Below are 18,560 nucleotides of genomic sequence, written 5' to 3'. Positions count from 1 at the left end.
AGAGGGTGCATACAAAAGGCTTAAGAAAAAGATAAAGGAACTAAACCTCTATATATTTTCTTATTACCTTGAAGCACTTAAAAGTGATGGTACTGATTATTTAGGTGCAGAATCAACAACACTAACCATGATTTAATTTCTCTGATTACCCTCAAGGTCCTTTTGTGCCCATTTGTTTTTCATTGTGTAGGCCAGCAACAGCGTGCAGCACCGTGTCTCATATGACACTTAGTGATAGAATGGATTACCTGAAACCACAACTAGATCGAAAATACACCTATGCAGAAGTGATCCCTGTGAGTACCATTTGAGTACCAAGAACTGTGGCATTAAATATCTTCTCTGTGGAGAGGCAGAATTTTTTTAAAAAAATTGTGGATGTCTAAATGAAATATACACTGCTCAAAAAAATAAAGGGAACACAAGCAGAAGACATCCGAGATCTGAATGAATGAAATAGCCTTATTAAATACTTTGTTCATTACATACAGTAGTTTTGTGTTCCCTTTAGTTGTTTGAGCAGTGTATGAACTACTGTATGTAAAGAACAAAGTATTTAACAAGGCTATTTCATTCATTCAGATCTCGGATGTCTTCTGCTTGTGTTCCCTTTATTTTTTTGAGCAGTATATTTTGGGTGAAGGAGAACTGACCATAGCCATTCTTCTGGGAAAAGGCTATTCCGTGAACATCAAGAGTTTACAGTTTCAAAAGGGTATATGAAAACTAATATGTTCAGATATTTGAGACAGCAACAAATAAAAACAAATGCAAAACTTATGGAAGCTATGCAGGTACACCTTCTTTTTTCTTGTAGGTTCAAATCTTGTTAAAGAATTAAATATAGAACATGTAGTATGGAAGACACCTATATCCGAAGAGTACCAATAAAAATGAAACTAGTTACTAATTGAGTTTAAAAATTTATATATAATTACCACATCTTATACTACATTCTGGGCAACTCCCAATCAAGAATTAAAACAATATAAAAACATGTAGTGCCTTCTTTTGGTGTGCAGCTAATATAATAGCTAACTGCAAAAATTTCTTGCCTTTTTATAAAAATGGCATAACAATGCTGAAATAATCTTGCAATAGAGCATATTCGTATGTATTCATTAATCCTTTCCTTTCTTTATGAATTAAAGTTTTCCAAAGGCTGAAAAATTCCTTCTTTTTGCCTTCAAATTGAATATTGCTATCTAAAATTTAGTACTATAACTCTGGATTGAATCTGTCACTAGACTCAAATCTGTGATGAAAATTTGATTGAAATTTAGCAGGTCTATTAAGAACCAGTGCCCCGTAACGGGGTGAGCTCCCGTTACTTGTCCCAGCTTCTGCCAACCTAGCAGTTCGAAAGCACGTAAAAAATGCAAGTAGAAAAATAGGGACCACCTTTGGTGGGAAGGTAACAGCGTTCTATGTGCCTTTGGTGTTTAGTCATGCCGGCCACATGACCACGGAGACATCTTCGGACAGCACTGGCTCTTCGGCTTTGAAACGGAGATGAGCACCGCCCCCTAGAGTCAGGAACGATTCGCTCATATGTGCGAGGGGAACCTTTACCTTTATTAAGAACCAGCAGATACCAGAAATGCATCTAACTATCTATGGTTAGCTAACTGTTGCAGCTAAAACCATAATCAAGATATGCCCACTTGACATACGTCAAGAATGGTTAAGGAACAAGCTACACAAAATGAACCCCATGGCCAGTTTTTGTTTTTATTTTTAAATGAGACTCAGCTGCTATAAGTCCCTTTTAACATAACAGCAAATCTGATAAATTGCAGTGTCTTCCAGGGTCCCTTCATTATTAATTATTGCAAAGAAGTGAAAAAGATCAACTAACTATAACCATAGCATCAGTAGAATTTAAAAACTGCCATCACCCACATGGCATTTTGTAGCCATTGAAAAGGGAAAAAATGTTACTAGGAAGAAAATGGGAAAGGAAGGGGGAGGGAGACAAATTTAACACCATACTATATAAGAAATTGGGGAGGGGGAGAAACCTATGAAGTTTGTAATAAAAACAGCAAAGCAAATTTTATATCTGATTGTGCTTTCTCTCTTTCAAATAAAAATAACAGCAGTTACAAAGACAGTTTCACCCAAGACACAATGAAACTGCATCATCTTGATGAATTGTTGCTCTGTTATTCAGGGTAAAATCTCCCCAGATTTTTCCGAACTTGGGAGTTCTAAAATGGAAAGAATGCTGCAATCTCTTTACTTGGAGAACAGAGCAGGCTACGTCTTCACTGACTTCTGTGAGAAATCAGGCGATACGGTAAGAAGAATTTCTTATTGGTGGATTTCTTGGTTGGATTTTCATTGATAACTTGGAGATTTCCCACAGCTTTAAGGAGGAAAAAAAGGCTTGTAAAAATCAAGAGTGTCTGGCCAAAGATCAGCAATTTAGCTTGCAATTGAAGACTGATTTCAAAACCTACAGCTTTGCACATTTAAGTTAATTACATCTGAATATTAGTATTTTAAATAAACATGCTGGCTGAAGCTGATGGGGTTTTTAGTCCAGTACAGTGTTAGTTTTCCCTTGTGAGAATTTAAACATTTGAATAAGTGGTGCTGTCTTGCATTGGTTTAGGCTCATTTCAGCTTCACATGGCTCTGGAATGATCTGTTGTAGCTCTCTTATAGTCAACATACTTAATTCTTCCAAACAAAACTATTCTCTATTTCAGAAAAAGTTCTATTCGCAGCAGGTCATTGTACATTCATAGAGTTAAAGGTGGTTATTAACAATGTGGAATCACTTTTCTTCTTGAAATCTATGTAGTAAAGTCTGTCTTTAGGGTAAACATATCTATTCAATTTCCACTAAAATGGAAGAAAAATGTGTCACTGAAAAACTAAGATACATATATGCCTGTGCCTTCAGATAAAAGATGCTTCAAGAAATAACAGTGTTTCTTGAGCAATTTCTGTGGGGGTCTATTTTAAAGTATAGTCCATACTATTTCAATTCTATACATAATTACTTGAAATTGTAATTTCACTGGATTTCACCCCATTTATTTCACTGGATCTTATTTCCAACAAAATATTTAGAAAATGTGAGAAATGCTTTTCTTATCTATAGGTTATCTTATCTATAGGTGTTACCAAATGACACCTATTGAAAATTATGGGACATTTATAGGTAAAAGATTTGCAATGTTTTAATCCTGAGTATGCTTACTTGGAAACATAATTCATTAAAGCTGAATGTATTTCTTGCATCCAAACATAGTCCATATGTTTGTATACAAGAGGACAGCAGGTCTTAAATATTAAATTATATACTTTTAAAATAATAAATAAATAAATAAATAAATAAAGTAATTAAGTATGTTTATTGTTTTTAGTTCAAGATATATTAATTATTTCAACTCACTGGAGGTTCACTAAAATTACATAAAGTAGAGTCCAATTTTTATAGTCAAAATTTATATGTTATGTCAGCTGGCTTGTTCAGCATTTTAAAATAATAGTTTTAAAAATAGATTTTTTTTAAAAAAAAGAGGAGCTACTGAACTAACAAGATTCATAAAGCTTTTTTGTCCCTCTGGAAACACTTAGCTCTGAGCAATAACTTTAATAAAACATAGTTCAAGAATGCTTCATAAAAATGTACTGGTATATTGGTCAGGATAATAATATCAGCAATTGTGAAAAAATGCTGTCAAAGCATAAATTTTAGATGTATATTATGAACAGTTGCTCTAATTCCATCCCAATATGTTTAAACTTTGCAATTTACATTAACAATTTAATTACCAATTATACTGTATGCAAAGCGTACAATAAAATATACAGAATGTATTTCAGTTACATTCAGTATCTTCATACATTGCTGTCATTCTGCCAGTATCAAAAATACTACTCAAACTGTGCTAAATTAAATATGATTTATAATTAATCTCAAGGAACTGAATCTCCCTTGGTATTCTTCCAGATCTCCTACTCTTTTGTTCTCAACCATCTGAATTTACTTTAAAACCCACCCAAAACTGACTTGGGTTTCTTTGTTTAACTCCATCGGATCTTGTTTGGAGATCAGGACACAGTGACAGGACTGTGTGCATGGTTTAACAGTAACAGAGTTGGAAGGAACCTTGGAGGTCATTTAGTCCAACCCCCTGCTCAGGCCGAAGACCTGTACTAGGGATTCGAACCACTGAACTTTCTAGGCAATAGATCTCCAATGAAGCTTGCTTCTAGCTACCCTTCCAAACCTATGTATAAACCCACATTCATTTCCCATCTTCACAAAAAGAAAAGAGAATAAATTGCTAATGTTCCCTTATGATTCTGCACTCGTTCTAACAGCAGATCTTCAGTGCTTTCCCACCTTCTAACGATGCTGTCCTAGGTATTGAGCATTTGAGCTTCTTTTGCTTTATCAAGACAACATGCTACTATGCACTGAAACAAACATTCCCCTGCAATTTGTCTTCCCTCCTGGTCTTTTAAGCACAGCAGCATTTGTGAAGTGTTTCTGAAACAGCCTTAAAATAGCAGACCCATCCATGGATACAATATAATTGGCAAGGATTCTATCCAAATTTTACTGGGGTGGCGGTGTACTTTTTCCTAGGAGAACTCTTGAAATTTAGGACACTAACCTAGTGTTTCTTAACCTTTGCAACTATAAGACGTGTGAACTCCAACTCCCAGAATTCCCCAGACAGCCCTGGGTGGGGAAGTCTGGGAGTTGAAGTCCATACCAGTGTTGGGTTTCAAATTTTTTTACCACCGGTTCTGTGGGTGTGGCTTGGTGGGCGTGGCATGGCATGGCATGGCTTAGTGGGTATGGCTTGGTGGGCATGGCAGGGGAAGGATACTGTAAAATCTCCATACCCACCCCACTCCAGGGGAAGGTTACGGCAAAATCCCCATTTCCTCCCAATCAGCTGGGACTTGGGAGGCAGAGAATAGACGGGGGCGGGGCCAGTCAGAATTTTTACTACCGGTTCTCCGAACTACTCAAAATTTCTGCTACCAGTTCTGCAGAACTGGTCAGAACCTGCTGAAACCCACCTCTGGTCCATACATCATGAAGTTGCCAAATTGAGCAAGGCAGCACGAAGCAATAAAAACTTGGTAGTAATATCTTTCCTCCCATCTCTTCCATCTGTAGCTATGGAAGAACAGCACATATTTTTGGTTTGACCTACAGGATTATCACCAGCTTTTCTATCAAGAAACCCTCCATCCTCTGAAACTATGCAAGCAAGCACAAGTAAGTCATAAACAAGAGTTTTTCATAGACTCTCTCTACCCCCAAGGAAAATAGTTTGGGATCCTAATTAACAAAATATGTATAAATGGGAGTAACCGAGTTTATCTAAACATCAACCAGGCATGGTTTTTGTTCAGAAATATCTCCCAGTTCCAAGCATTTCATGGATATATAATTCCTATGCAATTATTCTGTTTTCTGTCCAGCTAGTGTTTTGGCTTTCTTTCTTTCTTTCTTTCTTTCTTTCTTTCTTTCTTTCTTTCTTTCTTTCTTTCTTTCTTTCTTTCTTTCTTTCTTTCTTTCTTTCTTTCTCTCTCTCTCTCTCTCTCTCTCTCTCTCTCTCTCTCTCTCTTTCTTTCTTTCTTTCTTTCTTTCTTCCTTTCTTTCTTTCATCCTGATGGGGTGAATTGTTATTAAGTATGTACTATAGAAGATTTGGAAATATTTGGAAATATTTGTGGGATGCTAAAATGAAAGAATCACTTTGTATCAATCAGCTGAAGATTCATTTTTGGGCATCTTGTTTATATAGGTTTGGAGAAAACCTCCTACTTTAGCTCTTTTTTCTTTTTTGGATGCATAACAGAAAAGAAAATATATTTCTGTCATAAATACAAACTTTCTGGCAATTAGTTTTGGAGGAGATTAAGCTGATGATTAGGGTGTTATCCAGTTCCTTGGTTATTATTTTTAACTCGGCCCACGTTTGCTTTCCATCTTCTTACTTGTTTTCTTACTTGTCCGTCCATCTAAATTTAGATAGTACATTGCTTGTGCAGGGACAATTTATCTCTCAGTCACAGATTTCAAGACTAAATAGTGAAAAGCATTTATCTTCCATGCATATAACTGTGTAGTTCAGATTGTGAATTTGGGAGAAACTGGCATCTCTATGCATATGAGGAATCTATTCAGATTTTTGTTTTTCTATTATATCCATCCATTCAGGCACTCTTCTGATTTCTTCTATGTTCTACTTGCTGAATTTGCTGTAACCATCAAAATTGCTTGTCCATTCATTCATTTGTTCATTCATTCATGTCTAACTTGCTTATATGTGCTTCCTAAATGCATAGTCCATATATTACGTTAGTTTTTCTCAACCAGAAAATGATTAAGAGTTAAATCCTGCAGTGGTATTTGAGAGCTCTTTTGTTTTTCACAACAGGAACATTCAGGGTTTTTTTTCAGCCAAGACTTCTACTTTGCCCTTGAATTGGGCGTAAGGAGCCTCATTCTGCAATATCGGTGCTGACTGAGCAAAATCCAAATTTGATTTAACTTATATTTAATTAATGAATGGGTAAAAAAAATAAATGGCATTACTATTATTCTTCATGAGTTTAATAATTTCCTATTCTGTAGTTTTTTGAGAGATTAAGAACTGCATAATTCCTGATCCTATTTATTCCCTTCATCTACATGAAAGAGCGGAAACTATTTTTCTATTCAGAGCTATCTTTTCTTGAAAAAAATAATTTTTCAGGAGCAGCGTTCTGCTGGTGGAAAAAAACTTGAAGCTATTTTTTCTGTTTTCCTACATTACCTCCATTTCGTTTCCTCCTTGCCCTGTGAGTTGCTGAGCTGCTGGAAGAAAAACAGTTCACTTTTATAAAATTACATGTTTTTCTGGAGGAGCTTTGAAATAAAGTTTAGGTCAAAAGCATTCCTTTAGTGTTTGGGTATAACATTTTCGTTTTTATAATATTTTAAAGAGCCAAAAACATTAATATATTAACAACGGTTACATGAATCCTGTTTCTGTGGGAATAAACATAGCTAGCAAGAATTACTACTGCATTGGTCATTACTTCTTGAATTTATACTCTATCATGCTTCCAATCTAACTCTGCTCTGAGGACATCTCAAATTAAGATGGTAAAATATAGCAGTGAGCCACTTGTTATTCTTAAAGAAATTACAAGAACAAGAAATAGATGAGAATAATATAAGCACAGCTGAATAACATGTTTGTTTTAAAAGCTTGGGAAAATATGTATTCAACAGGCATTGATAAAGAGAATAACATGGGGGGGGGAGACAAGACAGATATATGCCACAGGGCTACCATTATTTCTGGCTTCTTTGCATGTGCAGTATCCAAAACATATTTGCAAATTTATTTTTTTTCCCTTTCTATATGAGTGGCATGGTGGCCTAGTGGTGAAAATGCTCGCCTCCCACTCAGCAGGTTGAGAGTTCAATTCTAGGAAGCAGCAGATATTTCTCTTCTAGAAAAAATATTTGCTGCGAATCTGGGTGATGTAAGGAAGGGCATTTGGCCAGTAAACTCTCAGCTCCATCCAGTCCTCCCTGACTCTATCCCAAATAATTAGGGGATTTCAGGGTCGTAAAAAGGGAGTTTATTTTTTCCTTTTTATATGTCGTAAATTCACCATAGCAGAACTGAAGTTACACAGGGATCTGTCCATGGACAGTATGAACCACTATATGTATTTCTGGCTTTATGTGAATGAAGTCATAAAGTTAAGAATGATGTTAGTAACTGGATCTCATCACTGTTCAGTAAACAATGACAGAAAACTTGTTATGCTAGATAACCTTTGCTAACAAGATATATGAGGGGTTGGAAATCAATAGATGGAAAATTTCATCTTGTGAGTTGTAATTTAATTAGAGATTAAATTCTTTCAAATATACTATAGCTGCATTATGAATGGTAGATTCTGCATCCACAACCCTATTTCAATCGATATCATTCCATTATATTTCCTATGATATGGCTTTTTTTCTTTTAATGTTTTTATATTTTAGAATAGAATTCTTTATTGGCCAAGTGTGATTGGACACACAAGGAATTTGTCTCTGGTACATAAGCTCTCAGTGTACATACAATCAACAAGTGATAAATCACAATCATAATACAATCATCATGAACCATAAGATACAACACTCAATGATAGCCATAAGATGCTAAATAAAAACAATTACCATAAATCAAAAGGTGCAAACAACAAAGTGATAGTCATAACATGCTAAAGCCAACTCCATTTTTGCTGGCAGAGGCACCGCGGGCCAGTCCTTTGCTGTTTCCAAGGCAGCCCCGCTGGCCAGATCTAAGCACTTGAGTTAGCACCCTTTTGCTAAAGTTAGTTAGCACCCTTGTGCTAAAGGAATAGGTAATAGGAAAGATGAGAAGGATAATAGCACATCTGGCTGTGCCTATACACTATCCGTATATTTGTCTATCTATAAATAAACAGGAAACATAAACCCAAAGTTAATTAAAGTAAACACCAATTACATTCTATCAATTTTTGAATTATATTATAGAGAAAGAAATCTTGTAAAGTATGAGATGGAGAAATTACTGGCAATTTCTAGTTGACCATTAGCTTTGTGTTAATTTTTTACAAAGAAGGATAAAAATGTGACTTTGCCTATGAGTCTTTAAGAATGGACAAGGTTCATGCTTTACCTTATTGAGCTACAATAAAAATTAAACTGAGTTTGATGTTAATCATTTTTATGTATATTTATTATTTAAGCAACAGTCAATGGAAACCATAATTATGATTTCAGCAGGGAAAAACAGAATATGCATTGCTTCTCAAAGGGAAAGAACCCCTTTATTTACATTTTAAATTCTTGCACACAAGTGCATGCACATACTGTACAGTATATTCCTCAAATGTTCAGATTTCCAACTTTTTGGTTAAGATTTTGTGTTTCTTTGTAGTTTTAATGAAATGAATGCTGCCATAAAAACTGTAGGAGGTGTCATGGACAGATTTCTGTCAGGACCACCAAAATGTTAAGATCTTTTTGACTGATGGAAGAGAGATGAGCATAAATAAACTTGATTATTTTTATTGTCATAGCAGCATCATTTCAAATAATCTTCATTTCATGTCCTCTCAGTTTTTGTTTCTCCTGCTGGTTGTTGCAGGACTTCATTAAGAGCCCTGTCAACTCTCATTGTGGTAATCAGATATTAGGGTTTTAATGGGATTCCCTGGACTTATATACTTCAATAAGTCAGAGAGTTAGCTGCAATAAAGACACACATAATAAAGTAGTAATATCTTGGATATATTTAATTTTAGAACGTACAAATTTGACTCCAGACTTCAGATTTTCAGATATTTGGCGGGTTTACACTCGTCTGGTATGAGCACTTTTCCTCTCAGTATCTGAAGAATCCATAAGTGCTAAAGCTGCAGTGCAAACCAGTCAGAGGCTTGGATTTGGTTGGGTACTGAGGAGGGGTGGTATTCATTTACTTTCCCTACCGGTTCGCAAATGTGAGCATGCATGTCCATGCATGTGCCTGGCCTTCTGTGCATGTGCTTTGTTGGCATGTGCACCTTCTGCGCATGCGCCCAGCCTCAAAAACGTGCCTAAATAGGATGGCATAGAGCTGAAGCGAGTGGGTGGCCACACGTGATTTCCACTACCGGTTTGGGCAAACTGATCCGAACCGGTTGAATACCACCTCTGTTACTGAGCATATAGAACTGTTGAAGGAGTGTGTGGACACCAACTCCTATTTTCCAGGATCTGGCTGGGTCTGCTTAACTCTTCCAGTGAAATAAGTATTCTGGTCTGCCTCTTCTGTGCCAAAAATCCAGATATGCTCCATCTCAAAGTATTCCTTTCCCCACATCAACATGGATGCTGCTTCTGGTAGTGTGGTAAGAAGTACAGGGGCATCTTAGGACAGGAAGAAATGGAAGAAAATCAGGTTTATTTTTAATGCAATTGGAAGCTACCACAGAGTGATACAACAAAGCTACAATAAAGTCCATGATCAGTCCATGTACTGGGAAAAATCTTAGATGTATGGTGTCTGGCTTTTTTAGACAATCGGGTACCAAGAAGAAATCTGATAGAAAGCTAGATGAAGTCTCCTGTAGCAATGATGAGGTCAGCAATTGCCTGGCAATGTTGATTAGCAGTTTGTTCGTAGGAAACCTTGGCAAGTTTCAGGAATCATTATGCTGCCTGGAGAAAGTGATGTGAATGGTAGCAATATAAGGCTTGAAATTATGATATATGAGTAATAGAATAAACTGACTTATTATAGCTGCTCAGGCCAATTTTCTTCCTGGCAGTTTAGTATATAAAACCATCCCATTCCCATTTCTATAGGAAAATTCAGAGAAGATGCCAAATAAACTTGGTTACAGATGGTGAGCAGAAGAACATCTGTGCATTCAGAAATTTGCTTTGATTATAAGAATTTGCCATCTATGGTTGCCCCTCAAGGATACAAGGCTGATTTATGTTCCGCAGAAGGGTCCATGGGATTATTTTGATGCCAAAATCTATTTGGACCTAAAGATGCATTGCAGAGCAAGACTAAATTTGAAGAATAGCAGAAAGGATGAAATTATGAAGCTCATCTTCAAAGATCTGAATCCTGTTTACTATTCTGATTTCTCCACCCGAGACCCTGACCTACGAGGAGGGCATTGAATCATATCCTGACAAATGATTTCAGGACTGCTTAGGGCAACCATTTAGATATGAGCCAGCAGTGTGCAGCAGCTGCCAAAAAAGCCAACACAGTTCTGGGCTGCATAAACAGAGGGATAGAATCAAGATCACATGCAGTGTTAATACCACTTTATAATGCCTTGGTAAGGCCACACTTGGAATACTGCATTCAGTTTTGGTCACCACGATGTAAAAAAGATGTGGAGACTCTAGAAAGAATGCAGAGAAGAACAACAAAGATGATTAGGGGACTGGAGGCTAAAACATATGAAGAATGGTTGCAGGAACTGGGTATATCTAGTTTAATGAAAAGAAGGACTAGGGGAGACATGAAAGCAGTGTTCCAATATCTCAGGGGTTGCCACAAAGAAGAGGGAGTCAAACTATTCTCCAAAGCACCTGAGGGTAGAACAAGAAGCAATGGGTGGAAACTAATCAAGGAGAGAAGCAACTTAGAACTCAGGAGAAATTTCCTGACAGTAAGGACAATTAATCAGTGGAACAACTTGCCTCCAGAAGTTGTGAATGCTCCAACACTGGAAATTTTTTAGAAGATGTTGCATAACCATTTGTCTGAAGTGGTGTAGGATTTCCTGGCTGGGCAGGGGGTTGGACTAGAAGACCTCCAAGACCTCCAGATTGAGCGCACCGGTAGTGGTGGCGGCGGGAGGCTCCGCCCACCCGCTGGCACAGAAGCATTGCATGGAAGCGCATATGCACCCACGAGCAAACCAGTAGTGACGGGTTTTAAAACCCGCCCCTGACTTGCCCCCTGGACTGGAATGCTCTGCTTGCAGTCACCCATACTTTAGTCATTTCCTAATCGGATTTTCCAATGTACTCAATATGTGAGGCTGCCTTTGAAGCACATTCAGAAACTTCAACTGTTGCAGAATGCAGTGGAGTACACAGTTTGGGGGGCGCCAAAAGTCACCATGCAATATTACTACTGTGTGAGCTGCATTGGCTTCTGGTATGCTTTCAGGTGCAATTCAAGGCGTTGGTTATCATCGTTAAAACTTGACATGGCTTCAGACTATCTAACTCCCAGGATTTCCACCAGATTCAACAGCTGGGCATGCTCCAGGTGCCTTCTCACAAACAGTGCCACCTTTTACAACCAAGGTGGTACGCCTTCTTTGTCACACTGCCTGTCCTATGAAACACTGTCAGTCCCCCCATGTTCTTGGCCTTCTGGAAACTGTTAAAACCTGGCTTTCCCCCCTTGCGTTAGGGCCAGAAGATTAGGGCAGCCAGTTACATGTTGGTTTGGTTTATAGTATTGTTATGCAGTGCCTTGGATGTTTTTTTTTAAATTATTATTATTATTATTATTATTATTATTATTATTATTATTATTATTATTATTATTATTATTATCTTGATACAATTGCCAGATCTCATTTGGCTGCCAACCCTTTGAATGGTTCATTAGTTTTCAACTTTGACAGAAAATTAGTTCTTTTGGTCTATTTGGTTTCAGAAAAGGAATCACTTTTTTTCAGCAACTCTGGTCAAAAAGCCAATTATAAATCATGCACATGCACAGGAACAATCTGTGGAGTAATATCCCATCATTAAAGAGGAGCATGATTCTCATTAACAGGTGGTTGATAAATGCTGGGGCTATCATAGTCGTCAGACAAGGAGGAAAGGGGCCATCACTGGAGAATGATAGTCACGATTACATTTATTATTTTATTGTGTTACTTCAAACAGGTGTTCAGACTGGATTTGGCATTTTTCTCCATCTATGAAGTCCTTCCCAAGGACTTGGAATAGGCAGATGTTGAGGTTTTGTGGTGTTAAAGGTATTATTTCAGGATGTAAGCTGTTCTGAGTAAAGATGCCTTTTGCAACTAACTGATGGTGAATTTGTCAATGCCGATGGTGTTCAAATGGTGTTCCAGTTGTTTTTGGGATTGTACCAAAGGCACCTATGACTATTGGTATTTCTGATTCTAGATGTTGTTCTTTCCAGAATTTGTTTCAAGAATCCTTTTCTTGTTGGATTATTTCTTTGTTTCAAATCAATGTATATTTGCAAACACCTTTCCTTCCAGTAGTCCTGTGGCTGCTGGCTGTGGTTTCTCAGCCAATAATCCTGAGTCTTGTAGCCCATTTTTCAGTAGATATCTAGGAACTCCGACCCATAGCATGGTCCTTGTTGATCTGGGCAACTACCGAGTTGGTATGGGTTTCATCTACTGTAACTTGAGTAGGAGGAAGGATTGGAGTGGTCAGCAGGGTACATTCTGGCATGTACACATTGAGCTAAGGGATTTGGTGCCAAGGTCAACTGGTCAAACTGGACCACTACTTGACTGTGATGCAGACCCAAGGTTCTCATTTTTTTCCTCTGACTACATATTGTAATGGACTGAAGATCACTAATTTTTCTACAGGAGGCAAACATTGATAGCTATGCTTTATTACTGCAATGCACCATTTTGGTCTCAGGCCCTTTCCTTGTGACCTCATCTACTCTCTCTGGAAGAGAGTCCTTTCATGCAAAAGTTTTTCCAATTAGTTATCGTGCCTGAAAACCATTGACAAATTTACATTCCAGTAATTTTTCTAATGCTTTTAAAAGGCAACACAAGCCTGATTTATCTATTTTGATGTAAAAAAAGAATTTAAGCACTGATTAGAATCTCAACAATTAGGTTATTTTCAGGAAAATAATGGGTATTTTCTTCCTTGGGATGTCTGTCATGAATTTTATAAGGTCATGTGTTCATATCTGGCTGGTAAAATGAAGGATTCATTGGAGTTTATGTAGAGATGACAATGTTTCTGCTAAACAGCCACTCTCTACCATTTATCTGTATCTTTTAAACACCATGGGTTTATTATTTTTTCTCCATTTAATTTTATTTCCAGTTTGGCCTGGTGGTGACAGTAGAACATAGCATAAAGAGAATAACTAAAACATTGAGGAAAGCTAAATCCACATGATCATTACAAGCAAATTCATCAAAGCGCAATATCTGAAATTCTTCCACTAGCATAACTAACAGCCCAAATGTAATATAACAAATCAACACATGTGAGGCAACTTTTGATAAGTGCTCTTGAGCTTGCTTTTATGGTTTTGTTTTTTTAAATTCATTGTAACCCAGATGAGATTCAAGCTGTATTCAATCAAGATCAGAGTCAGCATATTGTGATTGTGTTCTTTCAAATTCTGTCCACCTTGTCTGTCCAGTGCAAAAATTGAAGTAGAATCCTAGAATCAATGTCCAAGGCAGAGGTGTCAAACTCAAGGCCTGAGGGCCGAATCCAGCCTGCAAGCTGCTTAGATTTGGCCCGTGGGACCACTCTGGAAACAGCAAAGGACCAGCCTGCAGTGCTTCTGCCAGTGAAAACAGAGCTCGGGAGGGCTGCATGCTCCCCCCTAGGATCCATTTTCGCTGGCAGAGGGCTAGCAAACAAACTAAAAACAAAACAAAAGGAGAAATGTTTTCCCTTTTGCATTTGAGCATGAAAGAAGGGACAGGAAAGGAGAAAGGCGAAGAAAAAGAAAGGAAGATAGGAAGAGAACAAGGAAGGAAAAATAAGGAAAGACGGGAAGGAAGAAGAAAAGAGAATGAAGAGGGAAAGAATAAGTAGAAAAGGAAGGAAGGAAGGAAGGAAGGAAGGAAGGAAGGAAGGAAGGAAGGAAGGAGAGAGATTATAATGAGAGGGAGGGAGGGTCTAAGGAAAGTCCTGCCTTAGCACTTGGCCACCACAGGTGCCCCCGACACAAGTGATGTTGAGCTGGCCACGCCTACCCTGGCCATACTGACCCTGGACACACCCACCCCAGCCCCCAAGGTCAAACACAACCCTGATGCAGCCCTCAATGAAATTGAGTTTGACACCCCTGATCTAAGGCATATATCAAAATTTCATGGGATTGCAAGCTTTCCTCAGAATTCTATTTGATCATCAGGAGACTAACCTCAATCTAAAACAAGAACTGTATCTTGTCTAGTTACCCCTGTTGTGTTCTAGATTGGAATGTGCACACTCAGTCGTGGTAGCATGGTGGTTCATCTGTAAAAGTTAAAAAACAAAAAAAACTCAACAACTAGGGTTGTCTGTTCATTTCATAATTGCTGAAAAATAAGAGAAGGAGAATAATTCACACTGAGTGGGCGAATGAGAGAACATTTCTCTAAAATTAAAGAAATTAACATAAACCTCTCCTGCTGTCTAACACACAAATCCACCCCCACCCCCCAATGGATTGTAAATAAACCATTTGTGTTACCTTTGCTGAAAACCATAGACTGGAAACCATTACATGCTACTTTACAAATGAATTTTCATCAAAATCCTCTAAATTTTGCTCTTTCTGTGACTAGGACTGTTCAAATAATGTAGCCATATAGGTGTGGCCTGACTAAGAATGCTTATTTTTGGCAGAGATCCATATAAGTAGGACATCAGTTGAATTAGTATGTGTTTCTTTCCTGAGCTATCATTCAATGGTAATGATAAATATCTCTTGTTGAGTAGAAATTTCAGCATTGCAAGATTTAAAATTTTAGGACAGAAATTAGATAGGAAGCTAATTAGGACAATCAACTTCCTTATTTTCTCATTGCTTCAGCCATTCTGTTTCTTTCATAAATAATCTCTTTTAAAAAGTTGAAATAACTGCATAATATTTTCGTTGGTTACCTCTAAGAGCTATTTGAGTACAAACATCCAATGTCAATGCAAGTTTTATACTCTTGAGTCTGTAATGGCTGATCTTCTGTTTTAATGCTGGTTTATTTTAGTTTGGCAGAAAGGGGATGTTTTTGCAAAGGATAACTTTTGAGTCTAATTTAATTATTTTATAATTTTTACCTCCCATTATCCAACATTTTACTTGGACAATTTCAGATATAAATATTTTTGAATGAAGGAATCAAAATGTTAAAAAGTAATGTTAAGGAAATCATTGGTGAGAGGCTACACATAAATATTTCGTCTTAATAATAACCATCATGTGGAGAGATGTAAGGCAGCTCCTTTATATTAATGATGTAGTTTTTATGTTGCTTATTCTGGATTTTACTCTATATCGAATCAGTGCATACAAAGCCAATATTCAAATGCTACATATAAATAAACATGCATTTGTTCTGAAAGCTTATTGTTAAGGATGTAAGAAGCTGTCTTAACCCTCCATGGAAAATATTGCATTCACTTTCTTTTGGAGTTGACTTATGTGGCTAGGATTGAGTTTCTAACAGATTCTTCATTTCTTCAATTCTTATATGAATGATTTATGATGTAACTTTCCTTGAACTCTGAGCATGGAGTGAATTTATTGTTTAAATAATCAACACGTATTCATGACAAGAAGAAATGACAATGAAATCCAGAGAGACCCCTGGGGTATATGTTTCGTAGAAATAAATAAGTAGGATATGGAAAACAATGGTCTACATATTTACAGTATAAATCTTTTTGTTTAAACTTCTAGTCATTGAGTCGAGTCATCTTCCATTGTATTCTCTTTCCATATTTTCCATTTCACTCTTCCCAAACAAGAAATTCAGTTTTCTTTAGCCAATGAAATCTTGATTTCACTATTTTATGATTTTCCTCTTATATTTTTCTTCTAAAGCCTATTTCTATTTCTGTGCACTTTGGGTTTATCAAGATTTCCAATGTCTGTTTCTCTTTATGTGGATGCTACAGTTTTGATTACGTAAGAATAATTATTTGGAGAACTAATTTGTTATTGCTGTTTATAGGATTAGTACTCTAAATTGAGATAATAATTAAAATCTCTTTTGAGCCAAATTCTTAATTCTTGATGACTTCAAGGACACGTCCATGCATTTTTCTTGGCAACGGTGTGGAAGTGGTTTGCTGTGAATGAATCGATAGAAGGATGGATGGATGGATGATGGATGGGGTGGGTGGATGGATGGATGGATGGATGGATGGATGGATGGGGTGGGTGGGTGGATGGATGGATGGTTGGATGCATGGACAGACAGATAGACTGACTGACTGATTTCCCAATGTAGCCTACATTCTTGGAATTCCTTGGTGGTGCTCAATCCAAATATTAACTAGGACTAATTCTGTTTGGCTTCTGAGCCCAAACAAAGTCAATCAAAAGCTACCACCTACTGAGGCCTTTCAGGGTGTTCTTCATATGACTGTACATTACACAGACATTTCCAGATAAATTGTTCCCCCATATTTTTTAAAATAGCTTTTTTGTATTTAGAGTAATAATGTCACTTAAAACAAGTACTTAATTTGATTTCTATTAAGCCTTTTCATTTCTTTGATTTATATCTGTCTTAACATTGTGATATATTAAAGAAAAGACAATGTATTCCAGAGAGAGAACCACTGTGTGTATAATGAAAGGAATGCATGTGGTTATTTTGCTATAAGTACATATAGTAAATTGCAAACTGAATTGGAAAAGGAAAACATATGTGGGAATTGGCCCTGGGAAAAAAATGTTGTTTAGAGGTAGAAAAATGAAAGACAGTTACGAGACATATATATAGCAAAGGCAGTTTATATAAAAAATACAATGTATTATTCTGTAGATAGAAATTAAGCTGCTAGAAAATAATACAGGTATTCTGAATTGTGTTTGAGTAGGATAGATCTAACTTTTTGACATTGTATGGCTAATCATATATAACTAAGCTCCTTATTTAACTCAAGAAGGATTAATGCTTGATTTGATTATACAGTTCGAATTTAAAAATTGAAACTTGAAGAAATGTTATGATTTTATTAAATGAGTTAATCCATATCTACTTTCCTAGATTCAGGATTTTAAAAGCCTGAATGCTGCTCTGATTTTTTGGGAGTGGGGGGTGGGGAAGGGGGTGTGAGGAAGGGGCGTGGGGAAGGGGGAGAGCTGGATTTATTGTCTCCAGATTTTGCTTTTATAAATTACATAAAGATGCAAAACCCGAGCAGAATCTACATCTGGTAGTTGCTTTAGGCCCATCTCTTAATACATTTTATATTATAGAGAAATATATAGAGGCAATATAGAATAAAACATTCTTCTTTTACTGAGGTAAAAAAGAAATCACCAAATAAATGAAGCCTGATATTCTATTATATATACTGTGACTTTAATATGAACTTTTCAAGTATTTATAGGCAACCATTTAAAACATATTTTCCATGTTATGGACTGTATCATACAATAATTGTTGGGAGTATTATCCTATACAAAGGCCATTTGAAAGTTTTAGTGTTCCAGAAAAAAAACTGGAAAGCATAAACAGAATGGGAATTGAATTTATAATAGAGAGCTCTCACAATTAAGAAAAGGGAAAAGTTAAAATTATTGGCACTCAGTAGTCAACTAATGGCAAATGATGTGCTTTTTCATTGAGTTGCAATGCATCAGACCAAGTCCATCTCATCCAGCATACTGTTCTATTGGACCTCTAAAATCAGTGAAGAGCTTTGACCTTTAGGATCTGATCTGAATGACAAGTAACATCACAAGGATCATAGTGTCATCACACAAATGTCATGAATGATATAATTTATGTCAGATGTGACAGCTCACAAATTTACTGTTCGATCATTATGATTGGCCTCATAGAACTTCCCTCAACCTGGGGCTCTTTAGATGTAGGCTTGTCCTACCGTTTTCAGAATTCCTAGTTTGCCAACCTTTGTCCATGCTGCCTTAGAATTGCAAAATGCAATTCCACACATTGAGAAGACACCATCTTGGAGAAGAACTTAAATTTCTGTTTGATCTGCAGTTTCAGCCTAGGGATAAGATAAATCAGATAGCAATACAGAAGTGGAAAACCTTCCTGTCCTAGAAATAATCAGTTACACCTTTTAACTCTTAAATTTTATA

The 18,560-nt window shown here is 36.7% G+C and overlaps 1 protein-coding gene across 4 annotated transcripts in view; it reads left to right on the top strand.

The window, feature by feature from the left end:
* RGS22 (regulator of G protein signaling 22) overlaps positions 1-18,560 on the top strand; it is an 85,084-nt gene that overhangs the window by 32,921 nt on the left and 33,603 nt on the right. For 3 of the 4 annotated variants that reach the window (XM_034422520.3, XM_087891370.1, XM_087891369.1), the window contains 3 exons: positions 191-296; positions 2,174-2,299; positions 5,153-5,254. In XM_034422520.3, the coding sequence (XP_034278411.2) occupies positions 191-296; positions 2,174-2,299; positions 5,153-5,254 (334 nt within the window). The remainder of the gene's footprint in view (positions 1-190; positions 297-2,173; positions 2,300-5,152; positions 5,255-18,560) is intronic. The other variant, XM_034422521.3, reaches the window with a different exon arrangement.

This window comes from Pantherophis guttatus, chromosome 3 (genome assembly GCF_059756535.1).
Source record: "Pantherophis guttatus breed Tessera chromosome 3, ASM5975653v1, whole genome shotgun sequence".
Classification (NCBI taxonomy): Eukaryota; Metazoa; Chordata; class Lepidosauria; order Squamata; family Colubridae; genus Pantherophis; species Pantherophis guttatus.
Note: the sequence above shows the minus strand (reverse complement) of the source record. Positions and strands in the feature narration are given on the sequence as shown.